This window comes from Diprion similis, chromosome 8 (assembly GCF_021155765.1).
Source record: "Diprion similis isolate iyDipSimi1 chromosome 8, iyDipSimi1.1, whole genome shotgun sequence".
Taxonomy (NCBI): Eukaryota; Metazoa; Arthropoda; class Insecta; order Hymenoptera; family Diprionidae; genus Diprion; species Diprion similis.
In genome coordinates, this window is record NC_060112.1 from 12454832 (window position 1) to 12476177 (window position 21346).

The 21346-nt window shown below is 36.7% G+C and overlaps 2 protein-coding genes across 2 annotated transcripts; one reads left to right on the forward strand and one right to left on the reverse strand.

Moving 5' to 3' along the window:
- Positions 1-87: 87 nt before the first annotated feature.
- LOC124408878 (4-coumarate--CoA ligase-like) lies at positions 88-4093 on the forward strand. The gene is made up of 7 exons (XM_046886147.1): positions 88-571; positions 1351-1547; positions 2079-2292; positions 2526-2847; positions 3124-3283; positions 3537-3727; positions 3871-4093. Exons 1-7 carry the CDS (start codon positions 538-540, stop codon positions 3899-3901), a joined length of 1149 nt encoding a protein of 382 aa, XP_046742103.1. The 5' UTR covers positions 88-537; the 3' UTR covers positions 3902-4093.
- On the reverse strand, positions 3296-21321 carry LOC124409068. The gene is made up of 13 exons (XM_046886462.1): positions 21123-21321; positions 18980-19695; positions 18711-18900; positions 15505-15674; positions 11823-12139; positions 11418-11649; positions 11136-11328; positions 8387-11037; positions 5787-5923; positions 5566-5738; positions 5101-5474; positions 4739-4849; positions 3296-4592 (listed from the first exon to the last, which is right to left on the reverse strand). Exons 1-13 carry the CDS (start codon positions 21127-21129, stop codon positions 4479-4481), a joined length of 5385 nt encoding a protein of 1794 aa, XP_046742418.1. The 5' UTR covers positions 21130-21321; the 3' UTR covers positions 3296-4478.
- Between the last annotated feature and the right edge of the window lie 25 nt (positions 21322-21346).

Here is a 21346-nt window from a genome sequence, read left to right on the forward strand (position 1 = left end):
ATATACGGTACACAACTTTCGAGAATTCAACTCCTCATCGTAGCATCACTCCTTCGATTATCCAAAATTTTCCCATAACTTTGAAAGTTTTCCAGCGTAACTCGCACAGCGCCATCCAGTGGTATTATTATATAAACACCACTCAGTGCGAAAATAATATTTTTTTGATATACACATGCTGTAATCATTAAATATATAAACTACTCGAAGCTTTTTTCCTATACACCTTATCGTTTGAATCAATTATATCCACATGTATAGATTTTATAAAGGTTACGAAAAATGCAGCGCAAATTTCTGTTTAAAGTTATAACGAAGAACATTTCTATTCTTCCATAATTCATTAATGACCGCGAAGCTTGACTTTTGTGTGTGGTTGGGTTCTCTAATCGCAAGATATGGTATCAATCAGGCTGGGTTGAGTATTATCTCTGTAGTGTGAAACCAACGTGCCATTCTTTCCTAAAACATATGAAACGTCGATGTGTTTGAGACGTGTCAAATATCGGAATGAAAGTTTATAGTAAATAACCAAGCATGACCATCATAAGGAGGTTTTGGTGTTGTTGGAGTGAGTCTTCTAATTTTTCTCCTCATATCTACTTTATCATTGTCACACCTTGCTGATTCAATTCTGCAACCCGCCACTTTATCCTACGAAAACAGCTGTCAAGCAGCCAGAATTGTACATCGTAGGATAGAGCGTAATGAAATCTGCCTCTATTAACTATTTCACACATGCTATTGGAAACGAAATTATTTGTAAAAAGTTTGAAGTGCAATGTCTAAAATGATTCTTGTACAGAAATGAACACATTATATACACATAGCATGATAGTTGATATAAACGCACGTCGATTTGTCATCGGATAGACGAAGCCTATGATCTAATGTGTTTACAATCTAATCACTCGTAAAGTTAAGATACAATAAGTTATAACATTGTAGGCACGAATGGTGATAAAATTCCATATACATTACACATTTTCGTACACACAAAATTCATAGACATACAAAAAGAGTCATACAATATTCTAGTATAAAATAATAAATATTTTAGTGGTGGATGAGCAGCTGGTTATTCGTTCTTTTTCTATATTTCCCACTCAAGCCAGAATATTGCAATCTAGTCAAGCATTTGGTCCAGAGAGCTTCGATCTGTACAGATTCATGATTCTAACACGTAATACAGGTTATCGGGTGTCTGACAACGAGATCTATCAATATGATTCTCGAAATTTCATCAGCGGTTCAATTCGAATACCAGCCGCTGATTTAACGCGCACGTGACGGGATGTGATGAATTATTCAAATCCTCATTAGACTTGTAATCTCGCCGGTGTCTCCCAGGTAGGCGGCCTTCCATTCTGGCAAGCAGACCATTCAGAGAAAGCGACTTTGTCAAGAATGAGAAAAACGGTCGGCCATCCGTATTCCTCGACGGTCCTGGCGTCGAGGGATTTCTTCAGGACATGGAGACCCCGGCAACCTCGCTAAGTCACTGCCTGGTCGAAATGTTCGGGAAATATCACGACCGCGTGGTCCAGGTTCGATTAATTGCTTCAAACTTTTTGCTGAGCACTTCATCTCAGGGTTGAACGATCCGCGTGTGCTGTCATTTATAAACAAAATAAAGTACAAGCTTTCGTAGAATTTTCCAAACTGTGGTGAAAAATTTGCAAGCCTTTCGTCAAGCTCCAGACAAAAATTGCCTCCAGGCAAATACAATATCCGTAATCTGATGTGACAGACCGGTAAATAATGTCACTTGATAATGTGCAAACTCCGGACAGTGAACACGATATGCAGAATACCGGTTGTTACTATTTCACCAGCTATACCCAACACAAATGATTTCGAATGTATTGGACACAAGCTCTTACAGCGAGAGCAGCGTTTTTTTGTCCAACAAATAATGAAAAACAAAATGTGACCGTCTGGTGGGGCTGTTTCGGCATTTTGCCTTCCATCTTCTTTTTTTCTGATTTTTTATTCTCTTTTATTTTAATTTTCACTCGCCAAACTGGATGCCGCAATTATTTGCTCACATATAGGTATACACGGTATGTATTGTACAGGTGAACGCTGCAACTGGCGAGGTTTTGAAGTACAAGGACGTTTTGTCCGAGGCTCTTGCACTCGCAGCTGGGCTTCGTTCCCTCGGCGTTACCCCCGGGAAACTCATCGGTTTACTCGCAGCACCAAACGATCCCAAGGTCAACACGATTCTCGTCGCATCGTTGATCCTAGGCGCTGTTCTTCACCCGATTGATCCCATCCATAAATCTTCTGGTAAGTATAAGCTATGTGAATATTGTACTCATGTTTAGTAGTTCGCATATATTTGCAGGAAGGGATAATATACCAAGTGTAAGATAAAAATGACCTGTGTAGAAAAATATTGGATCGCAGTTCGAAGTTCGCGAAAAATTTTTGCACGGGGCCGTGTAAATTACCTGCTTTCTAATTCTCTTTAATTAGATATTCCTAATACTGATCAGTTTACTACTGTATCATCTTCTCAGACGCAAAACTGACCACGTTACTGGATAAAGATCCACGAATAGTATTCTGTGCTGAAGAACACGTCAGTACTGTAGCCAGTCTAAAATCGGCAAAGACATCGATAGTGTCGACGGACAGGAAGGGAAAACCAGAAGACCATCATCCCGTAGAAGGCAGTTTTTACTTTCAAAACATCCTCAAAGAAGAGGAAGGCATTGTCGATCTAACGGATCTAGGACCTCGCGATGTTTTGGTCGTTCTTCAAGGAGAGAGGAGCAGTGGGGACATTTTTCTCACGAACGAAATACTCCTGAAAAATTCAACCCGAAAGAAACAGTTCAAGTAAGCTACAAAATCAATTGGATTAATATTTAACCGCTGAAATTCTTCTTTTCTTTATAGCCCACCCTCTTATACTATTGCAGTTACAGATTTCTAATTTGAATTTATTGTCTGATATCATCGCGTCCGTAATCTTTTCATCGAATCGTTCGTTCGATTTACGTCGTAATTATCGGTGAAGAAGTTTTGATACACTTAACTGATTTTCAACCATTGAAAATTTGAATATCTTCCATATATTAGACCCTGTTTTGTTACGTGCGATATTATTTCCAGAAGTGACCTAGGCCAAAGTCTGATTATGGACTACGGCGACTGGGCAACAGCGTCTTGGATTATCCGGAGGCTCGTTTTATTCAGATGTGGTGGCGGGACTCTTACGTCTTTTCCACCTTACAAGCCAGAAACCTCCTTAGCACTAGTTCAGAAGCACCGAGTTCGTATTATCAATAAAAATTTCATTTCATTGTCAGTCGCTTCATGTTAAGTATTTTATTAGGAACTCGTAACGATGTTCGGAATAAATACCTATAACCGCGACAATTGACGTTCCTGAAGTAAAAAGCCTAAGCATCAATTGTTTCGCAAATCTTTAATAAAATCTGAACAGTGATCTTAACATATTCCCTGGTCGTAAAATCTAAAAGACGATAAATACCGTAAAAAAATTGGTATTTTTGCACCGGCAGGTCACTTGGATGGCACTGAAATCGTCCCAAATCTGGCAACTATGTGATTGTCAGGCTATCGTTGGATACGACTTGAGTAGCCTAAAAATGGTTAGCGCACCATCGAGTGAATCTGCACTTCACCCCACAATTGGGTCAAAGCATGATTCTCTTCGGGAGCGTCTTCCGGCCACCCGCATTATAATTACAGGGTAAATAAAATTCATTATTTTAATTGAAGAAGCACAACGAGGCAATTTCATATGAATTCATGCCAAGCCTTTCACATGATTTTTTGGAAGTGACTTCATATTTATAGTTATTTATATAACTTAAATGGGTTTTTTATTCACAGAAAAACCATTGCAGATGTAGTACCAATGTGAATTCAGCTTTAAAACTCAACGATACAGGTGTAAAATAGATACAACGACAATTCACATTGGCCGATAAGTGATTAACGCCAGACTGATAATTCCATGGCATATAATAGCGATCTCAACGAACACGTTAATGTACATTGTTTAGTCATTATTATCCTGTATAATTCTGTATTTGTTACTAAAGTTTTGGTATATCTATTTATTTAAAAAATAAACTGTATAAAAAAAATGAGTCACCTACTTTGATTCACGCTCTACATACGAGCGTATTATTGTACTATATGTTTCCCATACTCAAAGTATTGAAACACGCGAATTCGATTACAACTAGAAACATATTTGTCCATTCCAATTCACTTGTCATCACCTAACTACGATATCATATGAACTTTCATTCGAATTTTATGATCATTTACATAAATATCTGTCAGAATGAGATCGAAACTTTTTTCCTTTGAATGTAAAATTCATATACGGATTCCGTCGCGAAGAAGAGGACGAAATATATTCATTCTCTATTTATATAATAAATGTCGGTCAAACACTTCGATCACTGCAGGATATGTGCAACAGCAAATCTTCAGAGTGCAAAAATCCGGACGTAATCGATCTGCAGATGCGATTTACCAGCATTATTCGAATCTCGCCAACTTGGTAACCAATGATTTTTTGCTTCCCAAAACCGAAGCAAAGCCTGCAAATATATGCACGTGATTAATGAATTACAATATGCTTTGTGTTGTACGTAAAAACGATGGAATTGAAATAAAAAATAGTGACAGATTTATTTCCAACATATCTAATCAAAAACCTGTAAGAACTATTCAAACTGGTTCAAACCTTGGCTGCAATGTTTTTCCACGGTTTTTCATATCCGATGTCATCACCGCTGCGTAATTTGTCCGGAAAGTCACGTAATCCACCAACGCCAACCCCCAAAGTGATGTAAAACTATCAACAAAAAAAGAAAACCGGCGTATAAATCTGCAGTATTTCTCATTTTCGGTATAGTGTATTTTTACACTTTGGAAAAAGGACCTGACAATGCAAAAAAATGGGCTTACTTATAATATAGCCACAGCAATACCTCATTTACGCTGTTGCGGTATTTTTTATCTTCTTATTAAAAAAAAACGGAGTTCGCTATATCTTCCATTTTGCAATAAATTGTATATCCTTCAGTAAATAAAATAATTTTTTACCTGACCGTCGAAAGGTGTCATCTTATTTCTTGTTCCTGATGAGGCATTGCTATTGCTGAACCAGTTGTTCGGTCCAGGGGTCAAGCGACCGACTTCTTCGGCATCGACGTGAAACACGAATCCATCCGCGTTCCAAGTAGTAGAATATACATGGAATCCGGAAGTCCAATGACCTGTGGTATATGAAAATTTCCGAATCTCCACGTCCTGGAAGTTTGGTGGCGAACCAGCTCTTAAACCGAATTCCAACAGGCGCCCATCATAGTTTCCCATCGTTCCTGTCAGCACCCGATTTCCACGCGCTATTCCCAGCCGCACGTAAACGCTTCCAAATTCCGAAAATTGTGTAGGATTCTTCGGCTGCAGCCATAATTCTGTCGAATTTGATAATAGGTGTAGATTTTTTTGAAAATTATAAATTTAGGTAAGGGCGGCGAATAGTAGAATCTTCACGAGGTTTCGTACCTGGATAAAGCCAATCGCCTTCTGGAAACTTCGCACGAATCTCGTACTCTTCCGTACTGGAAGTTGAAATGATTGATACATTAATATATGTGAAATAAAAATCATTTTGAACGGTTATATTATTCACAAACAGTTCTTTATACTTCGAACTATGTATTTTGTTCATCAACACTCTAATCATAATTTCACAATTTATAATTTTGGTATAACGTCTTACTTACCCAGCCAGGGGCATGGTGCCTACCGCGGTAGCACTTTCTCCATATGAATCTTCGAGTAGACTAGGAATCACGTGAAGCATTCCATTTTCGATTCGCACGCTTTGTTCGTGGTTGTGGTATACACAAAATTCGTATTGCTACATTGAGAAAAATATTTCATTCTCTAGAATTACTGTATCTTAGAGACGTTTATTACCGCGTATTATTCTACACACTTCTTTTTCCAAGTCTTATACATGTAACGGCGTTAAAATGGTGTACTCACAGGTTGTGAAGGAATGAGTATTTCTCTTGACCAAATCGATGTGTCTAACGAATTAAAATCGTCTCCCAAAATTAACTGGCCTTGACAAATCAACCCTTGACGCGTTGCGATAGTGACACTTGGGTTGCAAGACCCCGAAGTTCTTGTTGTCGTGAGAGGAATGCCAATATCTTACATTCCACACAAGACTATTTCAACTTTACAATTAAAGAATTCATAAGTTTGTGAATGACTTATTACATCCTAGCAAATGGAAATAAGTCTCTCGTCGTTATAGTTTCTAATGGTGATTTCATTCAATCATTTTTCCCGAACTATTCTTATGGAAAATAGAAAAGTGCTACACGGAGCATCTTAATATTAATATTAAAAGCTCAAATTTTAACCGGCTTATTTTTATACCTAATCAAAACTTGTTACTTAACTTAAGCCTATTTGCCAGAAAAAAAATTTCTCTTTCTTTGCATTACCCTAATTTATATACAGGTATAGTGCCGTCATATTGTTACAGTTTTCAATCTGTTGTATTTGCTTCGATTTGTATTATATCTAAAAAAGAAAAAATGACCCGATTATCTTTCGTTCCCTGCTGAGTGAGCGTATAAAATTTTTTTTACAGACATGACTACAGCTTTTATTCATTGCCATGGTCTTACTTTTATTAGTTACATAGTGGGCGTTTCTCTTTTACATCAATTTTCTGACACAAAACCACACCAAGTGATTTTATTATTCGTATCTAATGGAATAGGCCAATGAAATCACCGAGTGCCGTGCAGTGTCAGAAAATTAATGTAAACGGAAAGCGTCCTGTAGATTCGCCTCCGGCGTTGGAATTACGGTTTCGTCAAAGTTGTAGCTGATCTCAAGCTTCCACGAATAGCAGTGGGAACCCCTCAAACATATCACGCTATGCCGAGAAATCTGTAACTGTAAAATTTCTATTTGCATAGGTAACATGAATCATTGACTGATTCACAGACGTATGGGTCTACCGAAATGGAAAATATTTTTACGCTTAATTAATGTAGTCTTCTACTTTAAAAATCCCTTGACTAGTTTTGGAAGAATGCGCTGATACTAAATTCTCAACTCCAGACTTTTTTGAGTGCACAGGTTTGGTAGATCCGTAAATCTGTAATATAGTACGTAGTATGTATTATAGTAAATGGTAAGTCTGGATACCAACATATGGCTTGAGCATTGCCAAAACATCGTTTTGCTTTTTTTTATATTATATTTTTGCTCCATTATTTGTGTACATAATTTGATTAAAATTACTGTGATCTGCTATATCGATAACAGAGTTGTATATTATGCATATAATATATACGTTGTAGGGTTATTTGTTTATTACTTATTCAAGCAATAGGCTGGACTTATATGTTTGATTTCACAAATCTATAACCGTACAATAATGAAATAGAGCAATATGAAACGAATGTATTATGTATGTATGTATAAATATACGTTCAAACGACGTTAAACTAGACATCCATGTCTTGCGGATATTGACCTGTGATATAATCGAGTAATTATTTTCAGAATTTCCACTTACTCAGAAATCTAAAATCATAGGTTTTCCAGACAGATGCTTATTTGCCACTTCACAGTGTGACCGGTAATGTCTTATTCTGTATTTTTTCTATTTTTTTTTACTGAAAATGTATGTGCATATTATTTTAACACTCGTCATTGTAAATTTCCAGACACATTCATAAAACCCCCCGTGATTTTTTGTAATTCCTGTGTAACCAGGATTTCCCTGAGCGCTGTACAGCTTACAATTATGAATGACTATATTCTCTCATTGGTATTCATATACGTTCATATTTTTTACTACGATACTATGATGTACAAAGAATCACGTGTCGATGTACAAAAACTTCTGGTTGAGAGCAGCCATCCAATATGATTATTATTATATTTAAAATAAAATAAAATAAAATTTTTATAAATTTTAATCCACTTCGTTATGTGCTGTTTAATGCTAACTTATTTGAAAGAAAAACAGAAGTGTTAAACATGGTTTGGCGTCAAAAACGTGCATTATAACAGTTCAGTGTTCCAACTCGATAATCCTATGATTTTCATAAATCAATCAATTTAGGCATAACCGCAAGAATCGTAGGTACTTATATAATTTATGATGTGGTGCTTGTGAAACGAAGCAATTGATTATAGATATAATCCATAAGAACTGTGAATTTTCCTAAGCTTCACAGAAATAGGCTTTTCCAGACCGACAAGTTATAACGGAAAATTCCAATGTAACATTTCAATGTTTTGATAATTACATTTTTAAACGAAATATTATTTATAGTAAGACTGTTTAGCGTCGATCTTTAAAGGAGCCGGGATTGTAAGATCTGGATTGTTGAAATCCAGGATAATTTTGTGGTTGCCAACTGTTATTTAGTCCTGAATTTCCTTGCCAAGTTCCTGAAGCTTTTTTAGTGCCATCGTTTGATATCCAGCGTGACTCATTCACAGCTGGACCACCCTGGGATGAATTCCATTGGGACTTGTTACCAGGCCCAGGTTTATTTTGCCAACCATCACCAGGCTTAGCCCATGTATCCCCTGCCTGATTTTCCCTAGACCATCCAGAAGATGGGCCCGGATTATTGTCATACTTGGGCCAACGATCTTTGCTGGTATTGTTACCGTCATCTCCCCAAGGATCCTTAGCGTCATCAGGAAGATCATTCCAATCCTCTTTATCAGCTTGACCTCCCCATGAATCCTTTGCAGATCCTATCTGATCCCCCCATCTAGGTTTCCCTCCGTCACCCCATACAGGCTTACACTCTTCTCTTGGCAACGGTCGTGGGAAGCTTTCTTTCCCCTTAATATTCCAATTGTCTCCGTTTACTCCTCCCGATGAGTTTTGCCATCTGTTTTCAGTAGCTGGTTGCCAATGTTCTTTATTAGGGACAGCTGTAGACTGTTTGCTGGCCCATGTATCACCATTACCACCGCCACTGTTCCATGATGCATCGTGACCTCCATCTTTCATTTCCCATTTTTCCTGATTCATAGATTTCCGATACCTATCATTACCTGGAGGATGTTCCCAATTAGAAGTGACAGGCTGCTGCCTCTCGTCGTGCCATCTTTTTTCGGGCAATCTTTCAGCGGGTCTCTGCCAAGTGTTCTGCTCAACTGCGCCTCTACTTGGTATATCCCAGTCGTCGTCCATTCTTCTCTGCGGTGACATCTGACGTCTCGTAGGTGAAATGTGGCGTCTAGTAGGAGACAACACGCGTCTAGGAGAAGATATAGCCCTCCTGGATGGTGAAATCGGGCGTCTTGATTCAGAGATTTGAAGTCTGGGTGATATCTGGCGCCTTGGCGGAGATATCTGTCGACGTGGTGAAGACATCTGACGCCTTGGCGGTGACAACTGACGTCGTATCGGTGACATGTGTCTTCTTTGCGGTGTTATCTGGCGTCTAGGTGGCGATAGAGGCCGCCTGATCGGTGACGCAACTCGTCGAGGTGATATGGGTCTTCCCATTACAGACATTTGATGCCGCGGCGGTGAAATATGCTTCCTGATGGGTGGCGAATTTTTTTTCATTGGCTGGAATGATTCCCACCGATTTTTCTCCATCTGTTTCCAATGGCCTCCCTGTTCCTGTTGTTTGTAATTTCCATCGCGACTGTGATACCTGTCAGATGCCGTATTCTGGAACCTATTTCCACCAGAATCCTGTTGTGAACCAGATGCCATCATAGCATTCCTTGAGGGTACGACATTGTTGAATCTGTCATAATTTCCCCTAGACATTGAGTCGTCGGGTTTCGTAAACTCTCTATTCGCTGTTGTGATTAGTATATCTTGAGTCCCCATTTCCTGAACATAACGACCTTTGAGTAACGGATCGTTCTGTGGCTGCATATTTGATGAGCTGGAAACATTTTCAGGAGGTGCAATACGGTCCCATACAGAACGCGGCAGTTGGCTCTGCAATTTATTTGTCTGTTCGAGCACCATATTCAACATATTCTGAAGTTGCTTAGCCGTAGCAACGTCTACTGTAGAAGCTGGTCCGCTCAATTTTTGCTGAGCCATGTCGAGCATTTGTTGCTGTTTTTTAACCTTTTCCATGATCTCAGGCTCTATACGGTTACTAGATAATCTTTCCCGCAAATCAGACTGATCCTTGTGATCTCGAAACCTTTTCTCATGACCTGGGCTTCCGCGAGGCACGATGCTTTCTACGCTCCAACCCCGTGATTTTTGTTCCTTCTTCATCATGGGACTTCGATTTCTGTACGTGAAATTTCTTCGTGCGGGATCTTCAAACTTATTCATAACTCGTCTATCTTCGTGCACTCTATAATCAGGAGAAACTCTACCCACAGCCCAAGGTTTGAAGTTTCCTTTTTCGAACCTAGGGGCAAACTTTTTAGGAGGCACATGTGGCCTCTCTGGAGAGTGAACTCTCTTTGTCTTAAATTTATTTTTGACTGGTGGTAATGGAGTCTCCTTTAATTGTTTCGGAGGAATGAATTGAGATTTTTTGGTAAAACCTGGAGTAAACTTAGCTTTCTTCGGTAAAGGTTCTACCTTGTCAACATATTTCTTCACAGGAGGTTCAACTATTTTTGCTACCTTATTCAACATAACTTTTGCTTTTTTAGCGGGACTACTTGTACCTTGGGTAGTCAAGGTTTTTACTCCTTTATCTGGAATTGATTTTTCTTGCGATAATGACGCTGAAGTAGCCGGATTGACCCAAACCCGTGGAAATTTGTTAATCAACCGACGTTCCATCAATATAACAACCTCAAAATGTGGCCCAATTGGTAAAGTGTCCACAACACATGCACGAATGGGTATAAAGGGATTTCCAAGATTTCCATTACCCGGTCGTGCTAACTCCAGTATCGAACGAACAGACTGCTTTGTCAAAGTTGTTACCATTACAAGCCGCTTCAATGATAGTATCTTCCGCAGATCCGTCATTACTTCAATGGCTGAAAAGTTCAAAACCAAATACAAATTGGTAATCAACAATCTTGCAAGAAATTATATGATGTTCGCAGGTCGAAATATAGCACAAAATCCAAATTACCTCTGCCTATATTAGTGTTGGTGTTTACAATAGCAGCAGCCTTACAGTTTGACAACACTTGAGCAATTGTAGCCATCACTTCGGCAGGTTCGCCCATTACAAATGAAGCATTTTTAACACCATTCAATTCACTAGTCATTTCAGCTTCTTCTACTTCAGATGGTGAATCGAGTCCAATAACTTGATGACATTTCTACAAAGCAATATTTGTATCATAAGCATCGTGCAAGTAAAAAGTAATCAGCACACATAATTTTTTGTGATAAGTTATGACCCACTCACAGATGCAAGCATAAGCCCAATGAGTCCTGTTCCACACCCTATTTCAACAACTGTTGTTCTAGATGTAGGTGCTAGCAAGTCGGCAACAGCATTTCCCAGACTTTCTGCGCCTGCTGCATTTGACCAGAAATTTGTCTTAGGCGCCAGTTGTATTTTAATGCCACCAACCACCTCATCTAAAGCTTCAGACCCAACTAAAAATGTTGTAGTGGTATTCGTTGTACCTCCAGTTCTGAAAAATAAAGTTTAAGTTCAGTAAAGAGATTGATCTTGAAATTAGAATAAAAGTTAATTCTCTCTCCAGATAGTCAAATATCCGGAGAAAATAGTAATCTTCTAATTACTGTCACGTAGTCACAAGGTAAGCTGGAAAAAAACAATTTTATAAGCAAGCATGTCACTTACTTTGTAACAGATTTGCAGTAGAGTGATTTAACCTTGCAGTCTTTGCCTGGACCAACTTCATAAACCTGTTTCAAATCATCCATAGTTGAACGATCAATGTTTCTTCCAGTGGCAAAGAGCATTAGTTCATCAGCACGATTACATCTGACTAAAAGCCACAGCCACTCCTGCTTTACAGTTTCTTTCTCATCTGTATCGCTACGTGCAGATGGATCTTCAGACTTTGAATCTTCATTAGTAACAACGGCAGTTTCACTACATGGTTGTGAAGCTTGTTCATCAACGGATTGTGTTGTCTGAAGAAAGTCTTCGAACACCTAAATAAAAATAAAAAATTTGTCTGGTAAACATGACTGGGATATTCGAAATAGTCTGATGCCATCAGGTCTACTATGTGCAAAGTCATCAAACTTGAATGGTCGATGAAAACTTTACATTGAATTGCTTGTTCTACACCAAACTAAATTAATTCGTGGCGTTTGACTGCATTCTCTCATTGATGTTATAATTCGATTTATTTCATTAAAACCCAGGAACTTCATTGTAACAAAACATTAAAGTATGTAAGTGTCAACGAATTCTAGTATATGTTAAAGAGACAAAACATATCTCAAAAGTTACGGACGGTAGGCTACGTCTTCAAGAACTTGTGTAATTATGATAAAAACAACTTCAAAAAGGAGGGAAAAAAAGCAATTGAAGCTTTCCCACAGCATTACACTTGTTGTGTACCAGATATTTCGTAGAATCTTATTTTTAAAATGCAGTTTTTGTAGCAGAGAACAAATCGATTAAAAAGTAATAGTTGGTGAGAACATGCAAATTCAATTATATTTGTTACTGGATAAGACTGAAGATCAACTTTTTCAACCATGATAAAATATCGTGTTGTGCCAACAGTTTGTATATCAAATTTCAAAGCCTAGTTCAGACAATGTCATACTTTAACTAAACCCTTAGCGGCCACATAAAGCCTGGGACACCTCATTACCTCATGTGGCCGCTAAGAGTTAATATAGTAAACATGATAAATAAGACATTTACATAGTTTTCTCAACTGTGTAAATCGGATTTTCGTAAACAGGTATGTATTTTGGAATATTTGATAGCCAAATTATTTCTTGCGAATAATTGTTTTTCTGATATAACATTGGATAATTGGCATCAAACTACGATGCCATTGAAGAAAATCTTCTTTTCGACATATTTGATAGGAGGATTCAAATCCTTGTGTAAAATTAATATAGCCACTGTTGGAAATACTAATAATCCAATTTTGACTATAGGATCATTTTCAGTCGACACTAGCCATCAAGTGCTATTTTGCAATCAACCAACTGACAACTAGATTTGCTTAAAGTGTCTCCTAGGAACAGAGATATCAGTCCATAAAATGTGAAGAAAAATGTTTGAATACAGATCATTGATCGATTGTCTGAACTAGACACAGTCAATTTTTCAAGAATTATTTTTCGACATAAATTATTTAACCTGCCAAAATGGAATCAGCTATACCAACAAGGTAAGCTTGAATTTGATATCAAGAGAGTCACTATTTAGGAAATATGTAATAACTTATGAGCCTTTATATCATAATGCATAATTGTAAATCCAGCTTTTCATGTAAACTGTGATTGTCAAGGCTTTTTCAGTCAATAGGATTGTGCGGTGAATCATATAAATATTATGCAAACGATGCTCCATGTATGAGATTTTCTTCCGTTCCATACAAATTTTAATTCAAATCAATCCGTACGTTCCATAAAATAAATCGTTATTACGTAGTATTTAATATCCAAATTCTAATCCAGAATTATCCAGAATTCACATACGCTAGATATTTCTCATGCATGGCACTGCAACTTATGTTCGGTTTCAACTTCCTCATCGCCAAACCGAATTAATTATTCATGCGATTTGAATGCAATTTACTCTAGAAGATCCGAATTCTGATGAGATTTGTTGAAAGTTGCATCACATTGGTTGAGAATTGCAAGTTCAAGGGACGGATGGGCATTCACATATTCTTGCAATAACTGTTATGATATCATCATGGATCTTGCGTTTTCACTTTGTGTTAGATATGCCATTTACGTATGCTTATTATCAAGAAAAAGCCAGTAACATTAAATATTCTCCAAACCATTTTTTGCAGGTGAAGTGATCGTAATTTTCTACTGCAACGTTTTGCTGAGGTACAAAAATTACTCGGCATTCACGCAAATGGACTCGGAAACATTTTGTCATTGTTCATTTACATCCATTTCACAACACGTTAACTAATGATTAGCTGAAAGACTTTTGTTGGTGTATACCAATCACGTTTTTAAAATGTATTTGCGATTATTCAGCACGTAGTTTTCTCAAAATCTTCTACTCCTATGTTTTTAAAGCCAAGAAATGATCCAGTAGCGTTGAAAAACGAATGCTGCAAAATAGCGGACTGAGATCGTTTCTTATGTACATCAAAGACTTCTTCGCCTCACAAGTATTAATGAGAACTTAGCAGTAATTATGCAAATGGTATCAATTCTTCTTCTTCTCATCTGCAAATGGCTAACTGGATTCTGTCCAAAAGTAACAGTACAGGTTAGCTGCTTTCTGAGAGTTGTCAAATGACTTCTTAATGCAAGCCAATCAGACAATGGGATGCAGCATATGTAAAAATGCTGTTACAGACGTCTTGAATATCAACTGGCTCCCTTGATGTAGCATAAGTGTATGTAATCCTCGATCCGTACTAATGTTCATCTTGAGTTTGAAGTCATGACGAAAAATTCAAAGCCATGATGTTTAAAATGAAGATAAACCATACTCGACATGTTATGATTTTTGATTACAGTAGAATTCTTCTTTCTTCCTTGAAAATTGAGGGTATCTTCACACTTCGGGATATTTCCAACATATCTGGATTTGACAATCCATCCATGAAATCAGCCACTACCGAATATGTTCTTCAATATGCTACTAAATGCAATAGCATTGGCTTGATTATTTTGCAGTTCTGTACGATCTTGTACTTTTTCTGGACTAAATTCCTCAACCTCAACTCCACAGTAATGGGATACGGAATTTCGAAGTAAGGAATTTGAACCTGCAGTTCGTTCCATCGTGGATGACGAAATACTGTGCTTAATATACCAATATGTGGCATTTGGTGATATTTCAACTTTAATAAAATCTGCACATCATCACAGTATCACATCACTGAGCAACGCAAGTGAGTGATAGACCCCTCACATCATTTATAAATTGTGTTGTATAGCAGGAACATTGCACTCGAAATCAAAAATTATTGTCAAGCATTTCATATGCCGTATCTAAGAAGGATCCCATTTCGGTTTAGCTTGCAACTCATCAGCAGTAATTTCATTACTATTCCGAAGATAGTGTTTTTCAGCTTCAGTAGTGTTTCAGTTCAGGTTGCGACCTTGATGTCATCCTCAGAGGAATAATCATTGCACTTGTTTCATGTGAAACTATTCAAAGTCGTAAATCGTTTTTGAATTCGTCTTTGGTCAATTATACGTTGTTTTTTTTTTTTTTTGTCAAGATACGTTTATTGCCAATTTATTTCCATCCATCCCTTGGCAAACACATGATGAGAAAACATGGAAGTATACAAGCGTTTGGAAGTTATTCGTCGGGCGGTATTGCGTTTACGTAGCAAAAATGATTGTACCTTAACTGCTTTCATTACAAAAGGCGGATATTCAGAAGAATTATCGGTATCAGAATCCCATACACCGGTTGGAGTCAGCCGCCACATTGTAGAGCCACTGTTCCCTGAATGAGTCTCCTCCTTGCTAGAGTTTTGCTTCTCTGTTGATTCTTGTACAGGCTTTCTGTTGCCTAAACATGTCACATAAGATTTCTCATCTTATTAAACGAAATATTACCGTCACATGGCAAGGAATTTCAATTTTCTTCAATTAAAAGCACATTTCAATCATGATCTCTGCATTTTCTAGATTATTTTTCAAACATCCTTTTTACGCAAATATAATTATTTCTTCAAAGAAAACTTTTAACTGGTTGTTTCCACCTAAAACATATTAAGAATAGCGTTAAAAATATATCAAAGAACATTAATTAATCGTCGAATGAAAATACGTATACCTGCTGCTCTGGCAAACTGATATCATTTAACCATTGAATACAAAGAATAAAACCACGCTCACTGAACAATTGTACGCTCAGCAGGTGATATAATCAAAATATAGTTCATTTTTTTTCTTAAACTTCACAGATTTGCAGCTTTTGTTAGATTTTATAAAATGTGAATAGTGGCAAGAAGTTTATCTGCTAGTTGTAATAATCAAACTTCACTTCCATATTTTTTTTCAAGTGATAAACGTACTGGAGAATGAAACTAAATAACCAAAGAAACAGTATACAGTAGAAAACGGAAAATGGTTAGATACGGATTTTACTATTGTAAACAACCACAATACCCTACTCTACATCGTTTAACCGATTGTAACGGTCGCTATGTTACAGTATTTCATGACTGATTACAGTTATTATTCTGAAGTACCAACGTCGGTCTTTCAATGATAAGTTATTACCATTGATATATATGTAATTATATTAGATGCAATTAGCAATAAGTGTCTTGAAATGCTAAAGATGAGTTCGGTAGTCACAAGCTACCGTTTGCTCTCACTCAAGGTTTGAGTACCAACATTAAATTCACAAATGGTGAATTCAAGGGATAGCGCAACTTTTTATGCGCATAAAAGCACTGAATTTCATATGCCTGAGAAATTTCTCCCATCATTCACTTGCGAATGTGCTGCAGCAATGACTTTGTCTGGATCGCATGTTATAACAGATGGTAGTTACAGAGTTTTTCAGTCTAATTTATCATCTGAAATCTGCTTTCAACTACCGATGATATCAATCATTTTCTGCATCGCCCATTCTGGGACAACAGTTTCGTTTCCTTAGTAGAACATCTTGTACTGTTCTCATTTAGAGTTGTAACTGCATGTTCAAAACCTGTTCCAACTATGAGTACTTCGACAGACTTCAGGATTCACCTAAGGCTTGCAAATTATGCTTAGCTCAAAATATTTATAATCAACGACCATCTAATTGTTGGTAATAGGATTTGCAGAAACAATATTAATTGCTTGCCGAATAAATTAAATAAAAAATTCAGGAAATTAAAGAAATAATTTGTGCGACAAAGCGGAATACGATTTACGATAAAAATAGTAAAGGTAAAGAAGAATAAGAATTCACCGATACTAAAATCTTCGCAACTTCTAATTAATCACTTTTAACAATAGTACAAATATATCGTAGGCAGGAAAAAAAATGTTTGAAAATTCCTAGAGAACTTATATCATTTGTCATCTCAATCTCTATTGATCCAATTTATCCTGGATTAGTTTTATATCCACCACCATAGAACAATTATATTTATCTCGAGCTGACGCAAATCATTTTCTTACTCACAATCGCACAAAAATGGGATTGCCAGTAAGCTATCACAGATTTTTATAAAGAACTGTGTTTTCCTTGAATCATCCGGACCAATAATAAACAAGTCCAGATTTCTTGAAGATGTACAGCAACGATAGATGTGTGATCACTTTGGTCTGTGAAATCATAGCACATCAGTTTCTTTTTTCTCAATTAGAATATATTTTTCCATGGACCTGATTGACAGCTTTTTAGACTTCTCACTTTTTAGCTCAAGATGCAAGTCAAGTTCTTGTTAACAATAATCATATACTTGCACATAACATATGTCCATGTACAAATATATATATGGTACTTTATACGATTATGATTTCCACATAATTTCATCGCGTTTCGGAATACCATGATGAATTCTGACCCATAGGCCATGTTAATATCGTTTTGTGTGCCAGTTAATTTGGCATATCTGAGAAAGCAGATTTTACACAGTCAAACATGTGTAATGTGGTTTTTACGATGTAAAGACATTACAGGGTACTTGCAATTTCTGAAAAATACTGAAATTGTTATTGATAATTGATATTTGTATGTTGTTCAAACATTGCGAAACAGTGGACCAGCTTCGGACAACCAAAATAGTTGTCCCAAAAGAAATCTGACGACGATCTAGCATAATATTCAAACATACAGGTAACGGCAATGGCAACACTATCTTTAAAACGCATGATATTGATACTGATTAGCTCATCATATCGAATAGAACAGAATCTAGCTGTTAAAATGGATTTAAAATGTGAAATAGTTCAATTCAAGTTGATCGTTTTTGTAATCCATTTTAATTATCATGAAACAAATGAGCAAATAAAGTCAGAGAACTACATTTTAATTTTCATACTAAAACCTTTTCAAACTTTTAGAGAAGGCACAGATAAAGCGCAAGTTCGATGACCTTAAGCACACTTGTTATTTTGAATTCCAATACATTTCAATCTCGACGTTATTATTAAAACAAAAAAAAATCAATGAAAACTCCACCGTAGCTGTGTTTAAGATATACATGAATTAGGCAGGGAATCAAAGTTCCAAAGATCAATACAAACTGGAAAAGCAAAAACAAACAAGCAAACTGTTGTATTATGTAATTAATTTAAGGTTATCACCTTTGATTTTCTGAACTAGTGATTACGTACAAAATTTAAAAACTGAGCGAAATTTGTCTGTTTGGTAAATATTGCAGTTCATGTAATCACAGAGTTTCGAACTTCCAGTAGCCATTAATGCCATGCCATGACAAATCTTTGCAATGATTAGATTGAGATAAATAGAAAACAGCATTTTTACTTCAAATGCAGATTGAACTGCATGAATCGAACAAATATACTGTATGAAAATAGAATTACCTTAATTTTTTAATGTAATTTAAAGCTTTAAACAGTCTTTTTTTAAATGTCTACTTACACACAAATTTCCACCGATTGGTGTGTGGTTTTTCTAGCGGGCATCGTCGTGGCTGGTCCAATCGACAAACGGGAGTTCCAGTGATAGCTTCATTTCGGTCTAAGTACCCTTTATACCGTGGATAAGAAAATTCAAGAACACGGGCTAATTTTGACAATCGGTCTTTCACCGTTGCAACTTTTGCTTCCAGCTGAAAACATTTGCATGTTAAAGACATTCCGTAACGGTAAATTCACTTGAAATTAATGATCACAAAAGCAAAGACGTACCTTTTTCTCGTACCAATCTACGTTAGAATCTTTGGATTCCGATACGTTGGAATCTTTGGATTCCGATTCGGTAGTCTGAGATTTCTCTTCCATTTTTTGAGTTGTGGCTTCATTTGGGTCCTCTTTGTTGTCTTCTTTCTTGCTCATACTCTTCACCTCCTCTGATTGCTTGTTTTCTGGCTGTTTCGACGGATCTGCTGTTGCTTTGCTCTTCTGCGCTATTACTTCAGATGTGTTTGGAGTTGTATTGGTTGTATCGACTTCATCTTGAAGCACAAAACCTGTTCCATCTAGTACGATATTTTCAATCTCATCCAGATGATTCATTATTTCTTCATCGGTCATATATTCTCCTGGCGCATCTAATTGATCCATAGAAATGTCAGCTGTAAAGTCGATCGGCTTTCGAAGACGGGGGTTTTGTTGTTTCAGTGAAAGTCGCTTTTCAGTCAACAGTTTCTTTTGCTGGGGTGAATCTGCGGGTTTAGGAGGTTCTTTTGTTTCCACGATATCAGGAGATTTTAATTCTTCAGCACTCTTAGTCTTCGACTCTTCTGTACTTTGCATTGGTGCATTGTCAGTGCTCTTGGGTTCTTCGATAGCCTTTGCCGGTGTGGCTTTTAGTGATTCCTTAACAGACGCTGCTTCATCATCATCAATGCACTCGTCTACTACTTCAAACTCTTCTCCTTCAAATAGCGCTGCTTCTTCTGTATCTGTTGGAAATACTATTGCTGGAATTTGCTAAATGAACATATTGCAAAAAATCTTACATGATAATGCAAGTAAGAGTTACATTTATGACGCTTCATTCATAAAGTGAGAATGAAAATTTCTTTTTCAGCTGTTCGTAGATGCTGCATATATATGGAGAATTTAATTATGCAACACAGCGCTACACTGGGACTTGAGCTAATTTCACCATAATTATAGCACTGGCTGCTGTTGTGCTTGAACGTTTGCAATATTTTTGAAAAAATGCCAAGAAACCGAAAGGTTAAAGTTGTTATGAGAGTTTCTTCACAATTTTCTGTCATCAAAATGAGTAATGAGTACAAAATTATCTTACACATACCAGGTGAATGTCAACTACATATAAATCTTAAATTCGTAAAAGTATATAAATTATTTCTATGTAATAACTATTAAATTCATTCCTCTTCTTTTCAAATCAAGTCAACATTTTCAACTAGTTCAAATACGAATATTATCCCATAAAGCATTTCGGAAGATCATACATATTTTAAGCAAGGATAAAAAAAAAATTAAAAGTAGTTCGAAACCAATTTTGCTTGACTGATTAACTAAGTTTATATTACATAATTCTTCATAATAAAATACAAAAGCTCAATACTAAGAACATCAAATCTTTTGAGACTGAGATTAGTAACATTAAATAACGAAAGTTTGAGATAAGAGTCATCATTTTGCAGCTTGAGAATGCGTAAAGGAGTTGAATTTACTGTAATCTGAGTTTGTTCATGCTGAATTCCAGAAAATTTTAAAGTTGCAAAACAATAAGTTTTTATTTTAAATACACCGTTATGAACTTCAACCTGATTAAATCTTGATATGAAACAAATTACTATTCAGAGGACGGATCCTCTTTTATCTCAGCAACTATCAAGATAACATCATCCTATCACTGGTGAAACAGATGTTGATAAGAAATTCAGCTGTATCAACAACTTGTAAGCATCAAATTTAAAATGCACAAATAATTAACAATTATGCAAGCCTTTCGAGAAGCTTACAACAATTTTGCTAAATGAAGTATCTGATTAGATTGATCTAATCAATCATAACCTGCCAATTGAGAATCTTCAATTTAGATGACAAAAAGAAATGAACATAACTGTCAGAGGGGTTTTGGTAAACAAGGAATTGTGCAAAAGAGCATCAGCAACATCACTGGATAGATTGATCGGGTCAAGGGTCAATGGGAGTAGCGTAGTCTACGGGATTATCTACATATCACGCAAAAACGAGGCGTTCGCGTAATATTATATCATAAGATAAGAAAGTCAATAAATAAATAAAAAGCTGGGCGTAGCTTTGGGATGAGAAGTCGTTGTCAGATATAAAGCGAAGTTACTATGTAGTCGCAGGGGCGTGAATTGTAAATCGTTAAGTGGAAACTCACCAGCCATAGCGTCGCGCCCTTAGAATGGAATGCGTTGTTAGATGTACTCTAGTAGCAGTTTACTTTCTTCAACCCGATAATGTATATTGAAGTTAATCACCCAATTCGCGCTTAAAGAAGAACGTTACACATTACTCGCAGGATTGCAACCAAGGGAACACTGTATAACTTGGTAGAATCAATTTCTCCTAGGCGCCATATTGAATCGCTATTGATGGTTAAAC

Coding starts and splice junctions, on each gene's coding strand:
- LOC124408878 (XM_046886147.1), top strand. CDS start 538: ATGACCATCATAAGGAGGTTTTGGTGTTGTTGGA. Junction 572..1,350: donor GAGGTTTTGGTGTTGTTGGA/GTGAGTCTTCTA, acceptor GGTGTCTCCCAG/GTAGGCGGCCTTCCATTCTG. Junction 3,284..3,536: donor CACTAGTTCAGAAGCACCGA/GTTCGTATTATC, acceptor TTGCACCGGCAG/GTCACTTGGATGGCACTGAA.
- LOC124409068 (XM_046886462.1), bottom strand. Junction 5,739..5,786: donor GGCACCATGCCCCTGGCTGG/GTAAGTAAGACG, acceptor AATTATGATTAG/AGTGTTGATGAACAAAATAC. Junction 4,850..5,100: donor TGACACCTTTCGACGGTCAG/GTAAAAAATTAT, acceptor TTTTGTTGATAG/TTTTACATCACTTTGGGGGT.